Source organism: Cibotium barometz, chromosome 17 (genome assembly GCF_041138505.1).
Source record: "Cibotium barometz isolate CiBa-2024 chromosome 17, ASM4113850v1, whole genome shotgun sequence".
Classification (NCBI taxonomy): Eukaryota; Viridiplantae; Streptophyta; class Polypodiopsida; order Cyatheales; family Cibotiaceae; genus Cibotium; species Cibotium barometz.
The window spans coordinates 54,347,215-54,369,657 of record NC_141062.1 but is presented as its reverse complement, the minus strand read 5'-3'; the positions used below and the strand labels follow the sequence as shown (position 1 = coordinate 54,369,657).

The 22,443-nt window shown below is 44.2% G+C and overlaps 1 protein-coding gene across 1 annotated transcript; it reads left to right on the top strand.

Moving 5' to 3' along the window:
• Positions 1–964: 964 nt before the first annotated feature.
• LOC147630178 (sphinganine C4-monooxygenase 1-like) lies at positions 965–20,539 on the top strand. Its single transcript, XM_086811820.1, has 2 exons — positions 965–1,433; positions 19,626–20,539. Exons 1-2 carry the CDS (start codon positions 1,203–1,205, stop codon positions 20,166–20,168), a joined length of 774 nt encoding a protein of 257 aa, XP_086667946.1. The 5' UTR covers positions 965–1,202; the 3' UTR covers positions 20,169–20,539.
• The last annotated feature ends 1,904 nt before the right edge of the window (positions 20,540–22,443 follow it).

The window sequence follows — 22,443 nt, the reverse complement described above, 5'->3', positions numbered from 1 at the left end:
ACAGATCCTCCTCTCTCTCTCTCTCTCTCTCTCTCTCTCTCTCTCTCTCTCTCTCTCTCTCTCTCTCTCTCTCTCTCTCTCTCTCTCTCCAGGTTTGCAGCACACGGATGTTGCTTAAACCTTGCAGATGCAATCGATACTAAAATTCTAGATGAAGGTCCCTCATGCAAAGAAGGAAATCGTAGATTAACACTCTCCCTCATCCCTTATTTGATGCCTGTTGGCGATAGAGAGGCTTGTGTGGTCAAGGCTTGCTAGAGATATCTAGTGGAGGGTTTGAGACACAAGGCTGCTGATGTGGGATCATGGATTGTTTTTTTGGAACATAAATATTTATAGGTTAAGTACAACCATATATAAAAGACCTCTTTTTACAACTGTCACTCCCATCCTACTTTCAATCACTATTAAGCAGTTTTGATCCCACCTCTCCTCTTCCCAAACAAAAGATGAGTGTTCCCAAGAAATATGATATGTGAACTGCACAAGCAAAGACTCAGTAGTAGTACATCCCTTGCCTCCTTAGTCCATATCTTCACATGAGATCTCATGCCAATAGGATTCTCTATCAAGGCTCGAAATGTATAAACCGACTCGAAATGTATAAACCGACTGCTTCTCCTTCAAATACCATCTTCTAGTTTTAGGTCCAAACTTTGGCCAACTTATCTTCAAAGGTTGGAATAATGTAATGGAAAGGGCAGTGGCCCACCCTTGATTAACCATTCAGCTTTGCTAAAAACCATTCACCCTTTTTCCTGCATGCTAATTAAAAGTGGGTTGCTGACGGGGCAGCTGCACGTAAGCTGGGTGGAACACGTGTTGAATACAGGGTTAGGTACGTATACGTAGAAGATACGATGATGAATGATGACGACGACTAGGCTTTGAACGTTGTGGCACAGCGCAAAGCCATACATGATAGTATGAGGCCATATATGTGCATTGGGCCATATCTATGTCTATGTTGAGTTTTTCTTTAACCGCCTGCGCTCTCCACGCGGCAGCTTGCCGGTCAAAGCCGCCTCCTGCAGACCTATCCTGTCCATTGTAACCGCCCCTTGGTTTCCCCAGCAGACACAAGAAGCTATCATCCCCACGCCCATGCGCCTGCTTCAGGCTCTCAACACACAAACCCCTTGTTGGAGGCTATCCCTACCTTCATCAATCAGTGTGTTTTTCTGCCCTTTCCCTTCTCAGAGATGGTGTTCTGGGAGCCCTATGTGAGCGATGAATTAATGGGCACCCTCGCGCCCATCATGGTCTACTGGCTTTACTCAGGCGTCTACCACCTGCTTGAGCCCATGAATCGCTACCGCATGCACTCCAGGAAAGAGGAGGAGATGCGGAACTTGGTGACCCCCTCTGCTGTGGCCAAAGGAGTCTTGCTGCAGCAGGCCCTTCAGGCGGTTGTGGCCATTGGATTGTTCACGGTAAGACCCCTTATCACACTCTGTCTTTTAGTTTGCCCTTATCTTACTTGCCTTGAAAGATATTATTTATGTAATTAGCATTTTTTTCCAAAAAAATGCCGCAATCATTTTATCCCTCTTCATGATTTGTTTTCATGCTATGCATCAGTGCCAGGTCTTGATTTTTTATGGTCGTACTATCGGATGTCTGTGCATCATGTGACATGTATGGCTTCCAATAAGGCCTTCAAACCTCATGGCTGTTGTTGAGGAGCCTGTGCCTTAGGCTCCAACGAGAGAGCATTTCTCGAGAAGGTCGTGTAGAGAAGCCCCCATCCACTGTTCATATTAGACGAAACGATGCAAAGATTTGTTCTAAGACAAAACATTCATGAGTGTCGGTGTGGATTACAAAATTGTGTCAGATGTTCTTGCATGTGAACAAATTTTGCATATCGTTGAGATTGTTTTCTATCTCGTGAAAAATGTTTACATCGTCATTGACCTGCAAGGCCGGTGGGGGGCGTAGGACCCTGTACGTCTTGCCAGCTTCTCTAAATTTCAACAACTACACCAATCGCCTGCTGCTGACCGCAACCTCAAATGTTAAAGGATTATGCTTTCTAATTATATACACGCGTGTGTGCCTGATGGCCTTTTTAGGTGTGTCTCACTTGAGAGCGAAGCCAACCCGGCGTCAAATTATCCTGACATTTTGAGAATGAGTAGGCAAGACACCTGACTGTTTCTTCCTTGGCCTTAGAAATATGTTTTACCTCATGGCTCTCATGTAGCGTGCTCTTAGTCTTGATTGGGATGGGGTAGCTCTCTTGAGGTATTTGCACTTGGCAAATTCCCTAGCTGAACTAGCGTTGCTGGACAGCTCCTTTTGGAGCAACTATATCAAGCTAGTTCAGCTATATGTGTTAACCGTTTAAGTGATTCATCCACCTTATGGATGTGAAATATGTAGCCTCCCTAAAGTGACAATTCATTTCCTCAGATAGATTTCATCTGGTCTTTTTCTCTTTGCGTAGGCTGGTTATGTGCTAGCAACATTCTTCTGTTTGTAACTTTGTAGAGCGGCCTGGTTTTGACAGTTTGCCTGTTCTATAATTGCCATTTTTGAATGCAATTGGCTCAAACTTGTGAGGCAATGTAAGAGCTTTGGCAAATTTGTCTGGTTGCAATCCATAAATGGAACTTTCTTGTTAACTCTTCATAGCTTACTGCAACTGGATGCCAAGCTGCCCCACACTATAGGGAAACAGTTTGCTTGTCTTATTGTTCGGCTAATCTAGTTGTTTGTATACATGGTCACAAGGCATGTGACATGAATGCGTTCGGGGACAAGGAAAGGCTGTGTGGTGGTAGTTTTTACCTTGCGTGCGGATGCCCGTTGCTTTCTTCCCCCATGAATCACATAAGAAATTGGAACATGTATGAAAATTGCAATGGCTAGAGCATGAACTGAAGGTGGGCCACTTGGTCAAGACAATCATTTTGGTTGGTGGAGGTCCTAGCCCACAGGGTCAAGTCCATGTTGGCTGCAAAACAGGTGTATTTGAGTGCTGCTCACCATGTCCAGGCTGCATAACGTGTTCGTGACCTGGCAGTGGCAGCAGGCTTTTTGCTTAAATCTGTCTGGCTGTGTGAAGGCAATGGACATGGATGCTCGAACTTGTCCATGAGGGCCACGGACATAGATAGGGGGCTGTGTCAAGTGGATGCAAGTGAAGCCTCCCTTATCTTTTTTTTTTGGTGTACAGGCTTGCATTTCTAAAGAGTGCATGTGGCCTTGTTTTGCATGGAAAATAGGGGGAAAAAAACAGTGGTTTGTGAGATGAGAGATTTGTGTGGATGTGCAGGTCTAAGAAGTGCTCTTCACGTGGTTGACTCTCTTTATTTTTGACTGCTTGGATAATTGGCTAATGGTGGTCTAAATTATTGTATTTCATGAAATATGTAAGAAAGGTAAGTTACTATCAAAGCTCAAAGTTGGATTTTGATAGCAAATGTGTATTATTGAGTGTTTTTGTGGCATGGTTTTTCTTTAGTGTTAGCCTTCATCAAAGGTGCACCTACTCTTGGTTGCTAATAACATGAGTAGAGATGCCGTCGCACTGTCTTTGCTATGCATGATCGAGTTGATAGTTTGAAGCTTTGCTGGCATTCATCATGGCTGAGTTTCGTCCTTCCTCTCAAGAGAAGTGTTAAAAACTTATTTGGTTGGTTAATCTATAAAGAGTTGTATTCTTCGGTGACATACTCACCCTTGGACGTTGAAATAGACAACAGGCAAGCAAGTTAGAAGAAGATGCTTCACGTGAGGCCAATACTCATCTTGTATGATAGCGACAAAGCATAATTTCCCCAATGCTACCTTTGAAGTAGGCCAAGATGCCCCCACAAGGCTTGTTACCATTTGCTTCAATCCAAGTATTATGTTGGGGAAGCTTAAGGTAGTTATAAGCGAAGCGTGTCACTATTTGAGAAGCACTTTCTTGCATAGTCACAAGGAATGGGCATTTTTAGACTTGGTAATGTTGGGGATGGCAGCATCTTCCTCACTCTATAGTCACAGGGAATGACCATTCTCAATTTTTTCCGTCCCCGTTCCCGTTCCCATTCCGCGTCCCGTGTGACTATGCTTTCTTGGCATACCTCACATACAATGCAAAGGAAGAGTGATGTATAGATATCGTTGCTCTAATAATTCCCTTGGTGCTCTCTAAATCTGACAAACTTCACACATTTTATGGGCCCACATACTCCATTGCTTCACTCCACATTGCACAAAGGATGGGTGCTTTTTTGGGCGCACCCTCACATTCTTTGGACGTAATGCACAAAGCATTGCCCTTGCATGATGCAAGGATGCCAACCTATGTATGTCGCTTTAGCCATCTCACATCAAGGATACACCATAGATGCCCCATTTCAAGGATACACCATAGATGCCCCATTTTTCCTTCAAAGGAACTATGGTGTGGCATATGCACAAGACTTCTATCTTGTAAAAGCCTCTCATACAATGCATCATATGTGGGTGGCTGATAAGTGGGCCCGAGATGAGGCAATTTCAGTCACCACCTCCTTGAAAAAACGAAATCGAGCCACATTAAATGGAATGCCACGAGTAACGGATGCAATTACTTGTGCTTAGCTATGCATTATGAAGGGTGCTTTGTTTACCTTTTGTTTGGGATGGAGCAGCATGAACAGATGCGGAAGATGCTCCAATTATGGCACTTGCACTCCCTCAAATCCCAATGCTTGGGCTGCGTCTACGACCTGTAGTGGGAGGAGGTCTGCATGTGGCATTTGCTGGCATCACGAGTGTCTTTTCCGTTCTTGGAACTAGGCATAGTTGATAATTTTGCTTCATTTTTGTGACATAAGCTTTGGGGAGTTTTTCACTTGCCGATGACATACCCACTAAGGCCTACTCACTCCGGAGTTCCACACCCCTCAATCCCACAATACCGACATTTGAACTTCTTGGCACCGCCTCTCTTGCTATCGTACCTCGACAAAATGTCGACTTGTAGCCACCAACAATTTGGTTGGGTCATCTCCTTCTCCCATTGCGTTTCAAGATGCTGGGCTTCCATTGCTTCAAGATTCATCATCTGAGGCTTGAAGAGAGAGAGAGAGAGAGAGAGAGAGAGAGAGAGAGAGAGAGAGAGAGAGAGGGGGGGAGGCTAGGGTAGTATCATAGTACTATGTAGAGAGAGGGGCGTTGAAGTTTGAACTTTGCTGCGCTAACGGGCTTGGCATCGCTGTGTATTTGGATTCTGAATCCCGAGGAAGGCTGAGAGCGTGCTTGTTTTTAGGCTCTTACAAATGGGCTGCCCCATAGTTGTTTCTTGTATTGTTACGAACCTATTTGTACAGCACGATTCCGTACAATATGAATTGATAAAGTTGCACAATGCAGAAGCAAAACAAAGGAGAGAGGGAGCAAAGGAGAGAGAGAGAGAGAGCACTTGTTGACAAGATCACCTTTATTATAGCATGAGGCTTTCACAATGGTAGTAGACAAGAGTGTTACAATTGTGTTGGGATTGGATGAGTAAAGTGATTATGAGGTGGCCCCTTTTATAGTGATGCAAGGAGCTTGCAGACTGCTACTACACGACCTACAAATAAAGAAAAGTGTATAAAATCCACACATTGAGATGCACAATATTCTAACACCTCCTTTGTAGCTCATTGTGTGTAAAACTCTGAAGAAGATAGCTGATGAAGATGTAACAATGGACCCTCCAGTAGTGCAGATATTGGAATCACCTCGGAGAGAGCACCCGCCAATCTGTTTCCTTAAAACACAATGCCACTATGAACAAGAAGGAAATTTGCTTGGCTTTGAATTCTCACACCAGTGTGCAGAGAACTCCAAGAATAGAATAATGAGTTGGTGGACACATCGCACCCATTATCCCCCAACAGTGGACTGTGAACACACGTCGTCCCAAAAAAACACAAACTATGAACTCGGAACATATCTTGTCCATAGTCTTTGCTACACCAAAGGTAACCTTGTCTTGCCAGATTTTTAATGCTTGGAACTCTGACTCGCGATTCCTATTCACTAGAAAATGGAGCTGCTTACAGCCCCTCCCCCCTTGTTTGGCTAGAAGCACATGGGGGAAACTTCATGTATACTAGAGAAGAACACCATCCTAGTCCTCTTGAGCCGGAAGTGCCTTGGGAGCCCCAGAGAAGCACCGACTTTGACCTTTCTTCTGTACTGAAGCAAGTGTTTGATCTAAACTATTAAGAGACACCTTGATCTTACCCTAAGAAATGAGGGTGGGACTCTTCCAAGAGAAGGAGGGCATCAAAATCCGGTTGAGTGGTTGTGACCTGGCACCTCAAAGCCGGAGAAACCACATCACACTCTTGGGGAAGCTTGGTGAGGATAAGTGTAGCCAACTGAGCAGAGGACAAGGCAGCACCCATTGCCAGTAATTGGTCATGGATAACCTTGGCCTTGATAAGAAATGACTTCATAGAACTACGAGTAGGAAGTAACAGACCGTACAGTTGTCCTTGCAAAGTAACCGCTTGCATCGATGAATCTGGAGCATAGAGGTGCTTCAGTTTGGACCAAACTTGATATGCATTGGTGAGAGTTTACACGGCCAGTGAGACCTCTTTCGTAATGGTTTGCACAAGCGTTGAGTGTGCCTTCGAATGACGATCCTCCCAGTCTTGTAATTCCGCAAGGAATTCATCCTCTTGAACCTGGGTCCAACTCTCCCACAAACCCTTATGGAGGAACTAGATCCGCATTATGGAGGAACTAGCGTTGAGTGCGCCTTCGAATGACTATCCTCCCAGTCTTGTAATGCCGCAAGGAATTCATCCTCCTGAACTTGGGTCCAACTCTCGCACAAACCCTTATGAATCTGGAGCATAGAGGTGCTCCAGTTTGGACCAAACTTGATATGCATTGTTAAGAGTTTACATGGCCAGTGAGACCTCCTTCGTAATGGTTCGCACAAGCGTTGAGTGCGCATTCGAATGACGATCTTCCCAGTCTTGTAATTCCGCAAGGAATTCATCCTCTTGAACCTGGGTCCAACTCTCCCACAAACCCTTATGGAGGAACTAGATCCGCATATGCAGCTTCCAATGAGCGTAGTTGGTTCTGTCCCTCCTTGTTCGTATAGGGGGGAGGCCATATCTACAACAATAGCAAACCTCTACAAGCAAGCCGCCAATCTCCAAAACTTCTCCAACAAACTCCCAACACCACGGAAGGAAAGGATTGACTAGCTCCCTCTGAAAACTGAGGTAGAGTGGGACTGGACTGTCACATGCACTCTGCATTGTAGTGCATCATCATTGCAACATTGTATAGTATTAGTTCCTTTCAGGATGATATTTGTCGTACGGCGTGACCCCATTGTAATCCTCAGTCCAAGATAAGTCAGGCACGAGCTACGTAGGTTATTCTCAGCCATAGCAAGTCAGTCAGTCAGTCTAAGTCCCTTAACCCACTTAAAGAGACACATTCATGCATATACAGTTTGTTTAAACCTTAGGGTTTGCATTAGAAAGCATTTTGCATATTGCACATCATTCATCCATTGCATCTAGAGCATGGGCCATGGCAAACACCCGAGATATCATCTAGTATCAGGATATTTACTAGGAATTTTCTGGTAATTTTTCCATCATTTTCAGCATTTTATACATATTTTATGCATTTATTATGGACAAGAGCAGTCGGCCAGCTCTGTAGCCAGCCGACTGGCTTCTTTGCCCCATATAAATAGATCACTTCCATATTCAGCCATTCATTCAATCATAAATCAGCATGGAGCATTCAAGCGCTTGGCATCTTCAGCACAAGGAGCAAAGCGATTGCAGTTTCAGCCACCATCCCTCAGCGTTTGTCTCCTACAGCCCTAGGCGCCTCAAAACGCATGAGCATTCAGCAGTTCTACATCAGCAAAACGCATCAGTTCAGCATTCAGCCAGCAGTTCACCTTGTGTTTTTTGCATCCATACAGTTTTCAGCATTCATCATCTCATCATTTTGCTCCAACCACTTGGTGAAGGTAAAACGCAGCATTCATAAGCACTTACAGCATCCATACTCAGTCTAGAACAGTCCCAAACAGCCCCTCTCTCAGCCTCAGCTTTGCATTCCCTTCTCATTCCATTGGGAAGAGCGCACAGGCTTGAGATTGGACATCTTTGGTGCTTCTACAGCAGTGTACGGTTCAGCCCAACACTTGGTTTTTAGAGGTCTTGCGTTTGGCTTATCGTCAGTCACACCGTCAGTCTCTTTAAAGAAATAAAGCAAATACTATTCCGGTAACGGGATAGGGGGCCCTTCAGTGGGTAATTCGGGACCCCATACGGTGTACAGTCTCTCTCTCTCTCTCTCTCTCTCTCTCTCTCTCTCTCTCTACATCTCTTTAAAGTTTGAAGTCATTAAAGTGGATTGCTAAACTCGTGAAACTCAGGATACAAAAGACGGTGTGAGCATTTGTGTGACAGGATCCTCCAATACGAATCCTTCCGCTGCATGTTACATGGACCGCAGGAAACAAGCCCACAAATCTTGCTGGAACGCACCCACGAAGTAGGTAGATCTGCCAAAGAGAGGCAAGTTGTAAATGCCACTAGTTGGGGGCATTCCACACTCGAAGAAGACCACCAACTGCTGACCAGGGCTGAAAATGCAGCCCCCACACCACCACCAACATGAAAAAATGCTAATGAAGAAGATGACGAAAGGAGAAAATGGCTGTTTATGATCGTTTTCCGCCCGTTTTCGACCCTTTTTAAAATTGTTTTTTGATTGTTCTTTTGGCTTGTCTTGGCCTATAGGCTTGAGCTCTTGAGCCTCATTGCTCAACTCCTTTAAAGTGCCCTCCCTCCCCCTAACCTTCCCTCACATTCAAGTTCTTCCATAGTTTGAACTTTGAAGCTCTAGCCTCTCTCTAAAATTTATCGTATATAGTATCCCAAAATTCCCGTATGGTACTGTGCCGTATTTTTGTACCGTGACAACTATGGGTTGCCCTACAATGTAGGACTAGTCATCTTGAAGAAGCGTGGGATGGAGCCCGGAGAGCACAGTTATGCCAGCAGCCAGAAATGCAAGAAGGGCATAGTGGGATGTTACTCATTTCGTCATGGGGTGGATGTGGGTGATCTTCAACTTTTGTTAGACGTGGCTATAGAACATTTTGTCATTGATGTGCCGTTTTGAAAAAGACCCGTTTTCGAAAGGGGTCACTCATTAATGTGGCCTTTTTTGATGTGTATTTTACTATGGTTTGAGGCCCTTTCGTTATGGTTTTTATGCATACATACTTTGTAACCGGATCTAAAGCCCACATAATAGCACAAAGCAGCCGTTCCGCTTCCACAAAATGTTTTGCCACACTGGAAACTCGTCGCATCGTCTTTCTTGAAAAGCTTCCACCTAGGAAAAACGTTCACCTTGGGAGGTTCATGTTTCGCTTGTGTTGCCCAAAAAACCAACCGTTATTTACTGCACTATGGATACTGTACTATGGATGTCACAGCGCACAGTCTATGTGGTAGAAGTCATCTCCTGTCCATACATATACACCAGGGCCTCTGTTGTGGGTGTGCCCGCCCGTATTAGGTGTTTTCTCATTTTTCCCCACTCTCCGTATTTTTCCTCCATTTTTTCCTATTTTTCTTTGGCTTGGGTGGCAGCCCTATGGTGGAAGGAGGACCTCTGATGCTGGCTGACTGATTGTTTTGCTTTAGGTCCACGACCTCCCACATGTGCTGGCCGACACCCCTGCAGCTGGTCGACTTTTTTTCTTTTGGCTGGTCGTGGAGGTTTAGTGCCAGTCGACTGCCTCTGAAACAGGCCAACCCCACTATGGGGGCCATATAAAGTGGCCCCCCAGTCCCTTGTCACAAGTGTATCATATTCGGGATCTTCTTTGTGTATATAGAGCAGAGTTACACAGCTCTATCTCTCTCCCTCTCTTGTGCTGTTTTCTTTCTGCATTGCGTTTGCTCGTGTTTCCAGATTTGGTCATCATCTCCGCTGTGTATTCTGAGATGGCATCAGAGCCCTAGGCTCTTGATAGTTCTTGGGATTTGTGTGAGCAAGAGGGGGACTGTTGTGTTGCTGATTGGTGGACTGTTCGGGACTGTTCGGGAAGAGGAGAAGCAAGAGGACGGCGGGTTGATTTGTTGGACAGCCACTTGCAGGTGTAAGTTCTTCTTTGTTCCCACCCACCCACCCTTTTTTAGAGTACATCCCTGCAATGGATTGAGTGATGAACTTTCAAAAATGAGTGAAAGAGGCTTAAATTGACCCTCCAAAATAGCAAAAATGCTGATTTTTGCAAAAAATTGTCAAAAAACAATGAGTGCCCATTTTGACTCTCAGATATGTTTAAAATTGAGCAAAATTTAGCCAAGTTTGTCTCACAAGGTTTTTTTAAGAACCTTCTAACAACTAAAACTTTTCTTTTAAAAGAAAGTCCAAATTTTGAGTGATTGAATAGAAAGCTATAAAGCTTTGAAATAGGAATGTCGAGAAGGTTTCAGAATGAAAAACTTCTCAAAATTTACAAGTGCAACTTTACTACATGGTGCAACATGTAGCTATAATAGGATATTGTGATTGTGTGTGTGTGTAATAGGGAACATAAGGAGATGAAAAGAAATAACATTAATTAAATATAGGCCAGGACAAAATTGCAATACAAAAAATAGCTTATCTGTTGGTAGTTCTTGAAAGTATCTCCCCATGCCACTTCTTTAGTCACCTTTGATATAAAGTAAGTAAAAGTGATACATTCTCTTTTTATACAAGAGAGTTGTAAAATCTTGATTAAAAACTCAAGGGAAATTGAAAAATTAGTGTACTAATCAAGATTGAAGTACAGAGATAACTTTCACGTGTAATTTTTGCATGAAATTCAAGAAGTTGTTTCTCTCTTATACTACATAAACACCATATTGGGTCCAATTCACCCCCCCATATATGAGACCCATTCTCACACATGAGTATTTAACTGATTTATCAAGATATGAATTTATTTGGTACAATCAATATCTTTAATAGAGAAGAGACATCATCTCATCGGAGGAAAAAAGAGAATATAGAAAGAAAGGAGAACTCCATCTAAGGAACCTACAAGTCTTACAAACCATGTTTGATAGAGTTTTATCTCTCTCTCTCTCTCTCTCTCTCTCTCTCTCTCTCTCTCTCTCATGAAATAATTAAACCATACAAGAAAAATAATAAAATTAACTGATACTCTATGTAGACATTTACCTGTCTCATCTTGTTTATATACGTACATGCCTATAACTTGTAAAGGCTGTAACTCTTTGGTATTTCGCTAGAATATAGTGGAGTTTATTCTCAAAATTACGAGAATAGTGTTAATCTACAAACTTACGTAGGTTGTTTTGCTAAATTCAGTTGTATGTAAAAATAGACTACTTTGGAGAGGTCTATTTTTAAGAAAAAATTACTTTTTCACTTAAGAATAGGAAAGCTGCACGCTTCATGCATGCATTTAATTATCGATCTCATATTTCACTAGGCTGAAGTATTACAATGAATCAACTGAATTGACTACTCTAAAATAGGTAAATTAAGCCCCAAAATTAGGTATTATTAAGTTTATAACCTCTTAAATACATGTGAAAATTGACACCCAATGAGATGGCCGAGAGGCATGTGAAGATCCCTACACTCCCCACGTTCCTGGTGGACCGTTAGTTGGACGGGAACAACTACAGCATATGGAAGGTTATGATGGAATTTGTTCTGGAGTCTTACGACCTTGCTGATTTCATCATTGTTGGGGTTCCACGGCCGAAAGTAGAGGAAGGGGAGTTACCGTTGATCCGAAAGGACCGGAGGCACAGGCACAGATGTGGGATCGTGTCAACGCCAGGGTCTGTTCGTTTATCTTCCTCAACTACACACCGCAGGTAATCAATCATGTAAAGCATATGACGCTGGCCAAAGGTATATGGCAGCATTTGGCTTCTCTTTACAATAGGGTATCGCCCATGAAGAGGTTTTCCTTGGAAGTACAGATGCGGGTTATGAGACCTGCAAAGTCGTTGACGATGCGGGAGCATATTAACAAGCTGCAGGCTCTTCAGCAGGAAGTTCTTCAGGCTGGGAAGGAGATATCGTCAGAGGACATAGCCATAACGTTGCTGTCGCATTTGCCCTCTCAGTACTTAGCATTTTACTCGTCTTTGATTACCAGTGGCAGGCTCAACACGATGATGTGGGAGGAGCTTGTGCCCATGGTCTTGGACTAAGAGGAACAATTCACGAACCCTCCTTAGGGTGGAGGTTCGGAGGCCTTAACTGGCCAACGGTCGAAAGGCCGTAACACGGGCAAAGGGAAGGCTTCATCGGAGAAGTCTTCTGAGAAGAAGTCCGTCGTTGACCGCGAGAAACTAAAGGCAGAGAGGACCTGCAATGATTGTGGCGAGAAAGGCCACTATTGGAGGCAGTGTCCCAAGCGGAAGACCGAGAAGGGTGAAGATTCCTCAGTAGCAATCATGAAGGCTCCGGCTTTTGTGCACTTGGAGGTGATGGACATTGATGTTTCATTTTCTTCAGGCAAGGAGGAGGTTGGAGGACTCGCCGCTACGGATACTTGGGAGTGGATTCTAGACAGTAGTGCTTCCAGGCACATGACTTCTTCCTGTTGAAATTTACAGGATCTCTACAAGTATTTTGGTCACATTCTTACTGGGGATACATCCACTATCCCAGTTCACAGTGAGGGCAGGTTGGAGATAGTTCCCGATGGTAGCGGAGGGAAGCATTCCTCCCAGGTGTTGCATGTTCCGTCACTTGGTTTTCCTCTGTTGTCAGCGCATCAAGTTTGCAAGATTGGCGTACGGGTGGAGTTTGATGAGCATTTTGTTGCTCTCTGGGACAAAGCAACAGGCCAGGTGGTTTGGGAAGGCAGAGTGGAGAATGGAGTTTACAAGCTTTCAGCACTCTCTCTCCCAGGTCCTTAGGTTTGTGATGAGTGGCAGTCTGGTAATGGCCACTTAAGTGTGGATACGCTGCAGGTGCAGGCTTTCCGGGACCAGATGGTGGATAGCTTGCCAGTTGTTGGCAGCAGTTGGTAGGGACTTTCCAGTACTGATGTTGGTGGTTCTTGTGTTCGTCAGTCAGAGGAAACTGAACAGGTAACTTATGCTCTGATGTCTCGTAGTATTCGGGACAAAGAAACTCCTGTAGATGAGGATGTTCTTTCCACGGGGACCTCTCAGAAAGCCAGGCAGGTGGTAGTTGAATATCTGCAGAAGGAGGTGGATTCTCCAGGCTTTGTGGTTCCGGAATCAGAGGGGGTGGTTGACAGGTTCCAGAAGGCCTTGCGTGGTCTTCAGCAGGTTTCCAGGACTTGGCTTTGCACCGTAACAGGTGTTGATCCTTGTGAGCAGTGTGATGCCTCTTTGACTCGGAAGCAGAATGGTTCATTGATTTGGTTGATGGACACTAGATTGGACGTGAGCTTCCTGATGAGGCAGTTGAGCTCATGGTTGCAGATGACTCTTTGGGAGGCAGGATTGTGTATCCTGTGGTTTCTGCGGCATGCGAAGGATCATGGACTCTTTTACATAGGAGGGGGATTGATTGATGGAGTTCGACTCCACGGTTGGAGTGACTCAGTTTGGGGAGGAGATCCGGACACGAGGAGATGTACTTTAGGCCTAGGAGCAGTTTTGTGGAGCAGTAAGAGGCAGTCGTTGACAGAGGCAGAGTACCAGGTTGCTTGTGATGCTGCTTGTGAGGTGGTGAGGTTGCAGAGGTTGCATTGCAGGATTGGGCTTCCACTGGAGGAACCCATGGTCATCGAGAGGCACTTTGTTCGTGAACAGATCGTTGCTGATGACATCTTGCTAGAGTTTTGTTCGACGGAGGACAGTACGGTGGACCTCTTCACGAAGTCGCTATCTCAGGATTTGCTCAGGCGGCACCATAGCTCCTTGTGGTTGGTTTCACAGCCAGGAGCTGAGAGGGGGTGTTAGAAGTCATCTCCTGTCTATACATATACACCAGGGCCTCTGTTGTGGGTATGCCTGCCCGTATTAGGTGTTTTCTCATTTTCCCCACTCTCGGTATTTTTCCCTCATTTTTTCCTATTTTTCTGTGGCTTGGGTGGCAGCCCTGTGGTGGAAGGAGGACCTCTGATGCTGGCCGACTGCATTTGTACATGTTGGTGCTGGCTGATTGTTTTGCTTCAGGTCCTTGACCTCCCACATGTGCTGGCCCACACCCGTGCAGCTGGCCGACTGTTTTTTTTTGGCTGGTCGTGGAGGTTTAGTGCCAGTCGGCTGCCTCTGAAACAGGCCGACTGCACTATGGGGGCCATATAAAATGGCCCCCCAGTCCCTTGTCACAAGTGTATCATATTCGGGATCTTCTTTGTGTATATAGAGCAGAGTTACACGCCTCTATCTTTCTTCCGCTCTTGTGCTGTTTTCTTTCTGCATTGCGTTTGCTCTCGTGTTCCCAGATTTGGTCATCATCTCCGTTGCGTATTATTCTGATGATTTAAAGCTTTATGAGTAGACTTTCATGGAGTCAAGATCACACTTTGGTTTTTGTCAAGTTTGGGAAATAACCCGAACTTCTCTCTTAGTATGTAAGATAATATCAAATCTATATAGTAAAAAATTACACGTCTTGAGCTTTATTTTTATTTGTAGGCTTTAAAAGGGGGGCACACTTTGCTTGTGCCTTTTGTATGCACGCGCGCGCGCGAGAGAGAGAGAGAGAGAGAGAGAGAGAGAGTATATACATATATATCTTCTATTACGAAAAAAAAGAGAGGAGATTAGTAGGAGTTTTAACGACATAGCCAAGCCAACAAACCACATATGATCCCTCCTAGACAAACATGTTTACCACCTCAACCCCTGATCTATTGATTGGGAGCTGGGTGTGTAATCCGCTATGCAACATGAGAGAGAGAGATAGAGAGAACTCAGATGGGACTGGGTGCTTTTATTGTACTGCTCCATGGGTTCTTCTTGATATAGAGCTTCATTTCGAGACCTTTTCACCTAAAGTAATGACAAGTTATTGTGAGACTCCTACCCCCTTCATCTATATAATAACTACACAACGAAATGAAACTGAGGGTAGAGCATCCCACTCGGGGCCTCATATAGCAACGTCCCAGTAGTCCTCTCTACAACTTAACTAGAGAGACCTTTGTAGTGGAGAAGCCCATATGCTCCTCTTATTGAAGTTGCAAATTCATTTCTAGATGAAGGTTACATAACATTGGTGTACGGTTGTACGATATCGTACGGGAATTCACCGTACCGTATGAAATTTTGGAATACGATACCGTATAAGTACGGTTAAAGAAAACACTCATAAATTTATAGATTGTCAATTTGGAAGGATAGAGAGCTCGGAGGTTGTTACAAGGCAAAATTGCATTAAAAACAAGTTACAAACAAAAGTACAAAGCATAGTACTATGGGTGGCTAGACCGTAAGATCGGTGCAATGCATACCAGGCGCAAGTACAAAAAAATGGATAAGAGGGAGGAGGCTAGAATCTAAATCCTAAGAACTAGATGGAGTAGGCATCACTATTGGAGCTCTCGCTGAGATCATTTGTAGGAGAAGAGGGCACCATTGAGAGCCCTCGCCGAAGTCGCCATCGCTAATGAGGTTGCCTTGCAAGTGCCAAGGCCCAAGAGTGGAGAGCTTGAGAGTTTGAAACTTGTGATGGAGAGAAGGTTGGAGGAGAGATTTTTAAAGGGAGGTCAAAGAGTTCAAGGCATCCACCCAAGGCCAAGGGCCAAGGTCCAATTGTCGGAAGACGGTCTGTGAAGACAGAGAGAGGGAAGTAGTTGAGGAGAAGCAGTATTGGGTCCCAATTACCCTCTGTAGGGCCCCCACCACGGATGGTGTATTTGCTTTATTAGAATTATGAGAAATCTGAAAGAAGATACAGCAATCTTGGACCTTTTCTTGGATGGGAATACCCTGCCCTTGACCTGAATCCTTCACCCCTTTGCTTAGCACCCTCTTGGCTTTGTCTAGCCTCTTATGCTTGAGCTCTTGGTGGAGAATGAGATAAATGAATGGGATTATGGACACTTCTATTTATACTACCCACACAGGAGCAGTCGGCCAGCATAGAACCAGGCGGCCAGCATTTAATGTCTCTTGATTGTGAATATTCAGCAATAAATGCTGAATAAAATCCCATAAAATGCTGCGTTTTTCCCTACAGGCTGTGAAGGTGAAGCGCCTAAATTCCAATGGCTGGGCAAGGCCTTTGTCCACAATCCAAGGGCTGGGCAGCTTGTATGGGCTGCCCCATACCTGCCCTACAGCCATGTAAAGGCTGTAATCTCCTGGAATCTGCCTTATTCTTGCCCTAGGGCTGTCCTACAGCCCCTCCATGGTTGGTGGGTTCAGCCTGGGCCTTCTTGGCCCTCATGGGGGTGGTTCTACACCATTCCCATGCCCACACTAAGATCCGGGGTAGCCCTATGGGCTGGCCCCTTGTCCTAAACACTAACTACTCAATGATCTGGCATCCGGTACCATACCAGATACACAGAATCATTGACATCATTCTAGAGGGAGACTCACAGCGCGGACTGGCACTGTTTCATGTGCAGGACAATGCACACCTAACCTTGGACTCATGTGCAGGACAATGCACACCTGACCTCGGACGACTGAGATGAATCCTTGGCTGACTCGTCCCGGACTGGGTTCACATGGGACCAGTTCACCATCCCAAGTCTTGCACCTTCTGTACAGAAATGTCTACGTGGCATCCAAGTGCGGGATGCACGTGACAAGTACGGTACAGTACCATAGTGTACGGCGTACGACAGCAACTATGTACATAGCTAGGAGAGAATTTCATCTTTCGAGGCCATAAACGGGAACCCTCCATATGTCCATAGAACATATTCAGAATCCTTTTTCTCTTGTTTGCTGGGTGGTTGGTGTTTCCTCTGGGCACTATGATCATTTCTTAGTTATGGATGTGACTCCACAAATCGTAATCTTTGAGATGTTGGGAGACGAGTGCTATATGGTGTGCCTGCCTCAATCCAACCTCTGATTAGGCAGTTTTGGCCATGGGCAGCCCATATGGGCAAGGACCTAGGCACACAAGTTGGCCCAGCCAGTCACGGAAAAGGGGGACGATTGTGCAAGCTGGTCAGTACTAGAAACAAATGCATGCCCGACCTCTCACAAAAGTAGTTGTAAATACGCATAAATCGTTTGCGTAGAAAATCTTCACGTAGCTGATTGCGTAGCTCTAGTCGCCTGTGTGCAGGTCGCAAAGAGAAATACAGCAAGCAAGGATGGCCCCAATGCTGAGAAGGCGTGTAGATATCTGGGAGCCCTTGTGTGTAGCTCGCGCCTTCTAACGCACAATCACATGCGGAAGCTTCGGGGTTCTTTTACTTGTGAATAATGCGATTAAACACTTAAATGAAAGTCACTTAAAATCATCCACTTAAACCATAGGTACAACTCGAGAGAACTGGATAGCACACGTTTGCGCAGAAAATCTTCACGTAGCTGATTGCATAGCTCTAGTCGCCTGTGTGCAGGTCGCAAAGAGAAATACAGCAAGCAAGGATGGCCCCAATGTTGAGAAGGCGTGTAGATATCTGGGAGCCCTTGTGTGTAGCTCGCGCCTTCTAACGCACAATCACATGCGGAAGCTTCGGGGTTCTTTTACTTGTGAATAATGCGATTAAACACTTAAATGAAAGTCACTTAAAATCATCCACTTAAACCGTAGGTACATCTTGAGAGAACTGGATAGCACATTGGGACCAGAATCCTCAACAACACCCCCCCCCCCCCCCCCCCCAAAAAAAAAAAAAAAAAAAAAAACCAAACCAAGGAAAGGTTATTGTTACAGCTTTGGTCTATCTACCACAAGATTATCTAGATTACAACAATGTCCCAAAAGATATCCAAGTATCCATGTTTCTATCAACCCATGGAGTCTTCAAAACATGGATGCTTGTCTTTAGATAATAAAGGAGTTCTATCGAGGAATGGGCAGGCAGCAGCAGCCAAGATGATCTCCAAATTTCCACCGAAAGGAGGGTACAATTGGTACAAATACATGGTACAGCAGGTACAGATGGGACAATTGGTACATAGGTATAGTAGGTACACATGGTACACCATGTACAATTAACAAGGCACACATGGTACATTCGGTACGCATGATACAGTTGGTACAATCGGCAAGTATGACTACAGAAATTGTACGGCTAGTTATGGGTGCCATGTTAGTGTAAGCTTTTGGCATTTTTGTCATGTGCATGCACATGGACATGCCTAATCCAAGGGTAATCCCTGATGGGCAGCAGATAAAAAATAGATTAGGGCACTAGCCAGGCTCAGATATATGCAGAAGAAGCCCTACTTGATCAAGACAGCAGTCGGCCATGTGGATCCTATCCTTGACCTGACCCCATGGACAATGCCTAGCCCTTTTTTAGGCTCTAGGAAGCTTAGTCAACTGGCCGACAGCAATCCATGGACAACACAATATAAATGTGCTGCGGGCTTCATCTGCAGGCTCCCACTTTTGGGTTGCTAAAGGCATCCAAAATATCTTATCTTTTGTACTATAGAAATATACTGAATACACAGCCACCTTTCTTTCTCCTCTCTCTGTCTAGTTTGATTGTTCTTGCATCAAGAGTTCCTATGCAGTACTTATTTTGAAAGACAAAGCTTCCGCATGCTACAGTGCTATCAGAGCATGAGGCTCAGCTATGCTAAGTGCTCTTGGTGTCCCACAAGAACTGCATATTTTGAAAGACAAAGCTTCTGCATGCTACAGTGATATCAGAGCATGAGGCTCAGCTATGCTAAGTGCTCTTGGTGTCCCGCATATTTTGAAAGACAAAGCTTCTGCATGCTACAGTGGTATCAGAGCATGAGGCTCAGCTATGCTAAGTGCTCTTGGTGTGACGTGTCCCACGAGAACTGCATAGATGCATAAGCTACAACTGGAAAAGTTTGCTGTACTGCTGTCCCAAACACTTGTCCATGTTTGTAACTACACTATGTGGCTGTCTTGTTGCTAAATTGGGCACTTCTACTGCTGCACATGGCTTTGACTTAGCAGATCTGGCACTGAATACTTGAATCTGACTCTGAATTAGGTGCATATATGCTGGTTGGCCAGTCTAGGGTTGGTGGGCAGCACACATCCCTGTAGTTGGCGCGCTTGGTCTTTGGCACTCAAAAATGCACTAAAGAATGTGATGCACATGCTGTCTCTATATAGACTCATTCTGGATTACAGCATGTAGGTTGAGCTTGTCCTATGGATGCAAGAGAATTCTTTGAAAGAAACTCCGAGCATACCAACATTCGGTGTTAACCCCGAGATGCTAATTACACGAGAGGATGATAAGGCCAGCAATTTTAGTCAGCTGTCTCCCCCATGTGAAGTATCCTCAAAACTGTGTGCAGTAAGATGAACAGTGCAACTATGTGCATTGGCTGAGCCCCGCAACTAAGATGTGGGATGAAGAATTTACAGCAGATAAGATGTGACATCATCATAATCTGTATCTATCTGGCTCAAAATCCTTATATGTTTGTTCGAATCCATGATTATGAAGTAACTGAATTACCTGTTTGATTCTAATGACACATTCTATTCATGTGGCTGCACAGGTAACAGGAACCGGAGACTCCCCTAAAGGCCTCACGCAGCCATCTATACCAACCCAAGTTGGTCAGTTTCTCGTGGCAATGCTGGTAATGGACACTTGGCAATACTTCGTGCATCGCTACATGCACCATAACAAGTTCTTGTATCAGCACATCCATTCGCAACATCACAAATTGGTAGTCCCATATGCCTTCGGTGCTCTTTACAATCATCCTCTAGAGGGATTGTTATTGGATACAGTAGGTGGGGCCATCTCCTTCCTAGTGTCAGGAATGACCCCACGAACGTCCGTCTTCTTTTTCTCCTTTGCAACAATAAAGACCGTGGATGATCATTGTGGGCTCTGGTTGCCCGGAAACCTGTTTCACATGTTTTTCCAGAACAATACAGCCTACCATGATATCCATCATCAGCTTTATGGGACAAAGTACAACTTCTCTCAGCCTTTTTTTGTTGTATGGGATAAACTGCTTGGCACCTACATGCCCTACAAACTAGAGAACCGGGCAGATGGAGGGTTTGAAGCTAGACCTGCAAATGAATGATCTAGCCTTCAGTGCACAAATTTTAGTGGAAGCTTGGATCCCTTTCCAATGCTGCACATGAATGCTTTACCTTCATTTATGAAATTCAACACATGATACCTCAACAAAGATTCTCTTAAATGATCATTTCCGGAAGGAGATCCACCCACCATACAGGTAGCACATATTTTTCTTCTGTTGTATTACAGTATTACATACACAAAGAAAGGGATGGAACCATAAATTACCTTCGTGAGCCTCTCGGAGTGTTCAGCTTTATGGCTCTGCTTTGTACCTATATTATATGGGTTTGGGCATTTGTGGCTTCCCAACAAAGATGTAATTTGTACGCATATAAGTTGTTAATATTTGATAATTTGCAGTTGATTTCAGTTTGAGTACCTATGTATCTGTTTCTTAATGGCTGGCTTTTAGTACCATGGGAGCAGGCCAACCGGATCAATTCATGTTTTCTTACATTGTTCGCATTGTTTGTGTGGGCTTTCAATTGACAACAATGTGGGGGTATTAGCGATGTTACCGTTTCTGCATAGGGCGACCCCCTTCCCAATACAAGGCAACCTATTTGCCCCTTCCTAACAACCTATTCTGCTCATAGATATACTTATAGTTCCTATTCTTCCAATCATCTTGAATTTACCATATATAGATAATTTTGAGGTTCATTTACACAACTTTGAAGTCCAATCAAGTGTGTAATGTAAACTTAACTTCCAGAGGTTAGTTTGAGACAAAGCAAAGGTTATAGGTTTGTTGAGATTGATCAATGGTTGCATGAAGAGCTGATGAATTAATTTGAGGTTGATGGTAATATTGTCACTTTCATTTGAATTGTATGCTAAACTCCACTAAAAAAAAATGCTTCTTGAAGATTTATTGTCACATTTTAGATACTAGTCTTGAGAAAGTTTGTGTACTTTCATTTTAAAATTATAAAAATCCTTCCATGGAACCTTCTCTCGTGATATTATTGGTCAATGGTTAACAACTTGCAGTGTATGCAATAGACATTTGCAAAAAGCATCGTCTCCAATAACACAACTTAAAAACCCAAATTACACACGCATGCATGTAGAGAGAGAGAGAGAGAGAGAGAGAGAGAGAGAGAGAGAGAGAGAGGGGGGGAGAGACGATGATGCTTATGATAATAATGATTGTAAATATCCATGGGAGACATGACCTATGTAACACCGATACAAGTAAATACATTAGTCCATGAGAGACATGACCTAACACCGACATCATGTCTTCCATGATGTCCATGGGAGACATGGCATACGTAACATCGATACAAGTAAATACATTAGGTAAGTCCATAAAGACCAAGTATTGATAAAGGATTTGTTCACCAAAATGGGAACATTTGGACTTGCAGAAGGAAGAAGAAGTGAGGAATGCAAGCTAGTTTGCACTCTTAGCCGTTCAAGAAGTGAGGAATGCAAGGGTCATTGCCAGTTTATACCCTTAGACATTAAAGATTGAACTACTCTCTTGTGGAGAAGCAAGGATCCCCAACTAATGACATCACCTAGGGAGGTGTGAACACTTGAATTGGGGTGAACAAGAATATCACCAAGGGAGGTGAGTGTCATGTGGAAGGGACCACCATGAACATCCCCACACTTGAGAGGGGAGCTCTTCTTTTGCATAGGAACTTTATCATCGATACTTGAATGAAGGATACATGGATACCTAGGGAGGCGATGAGAAGTTAGGGAAGGGCGACTATCATTGAGACGAAGAAGGTTGAACATACATGGGTGTAACTCAAACTAAGAAATGAAGTAGGGGATAAAGAAAAGAAAAATCTATAGAGCCTAGGGAGGACAACCACACATATAGAAAAGTTTGAGGGCTAGAAGTTGTATTAAGAGTGCTAGGGGAGAATTAACATCATCAACAATGGATACTAACTAGCAAGGGATAAGGAGGTGAAAGGAATCATGATATGGGGCATCAACAGGATCATCGAGGAAGGAGATGAGGGGAACTACCACCTAGGGAGCTGGAATCACATTGATCATTCTCTGCAATCCAGGAACATCTCGATTGACAAAGGACATGATGTAAGAAGGGATTTCAATGATGAAGCTTACATAAGAACCACCTAGGGAGTGGCAAGGTTATAATAATGTGTGGAAGAGGACTCGATGAAGAGGTTATACACATCACCAAAGGAGGTCAAAAAGTAAGAAGCTTCCAGGAAGTGGGTCACACTTGGAAGGGTTGTTGATGAGGATACAAGGTTCTACACCAAGTGTGGGAGGTAATAATG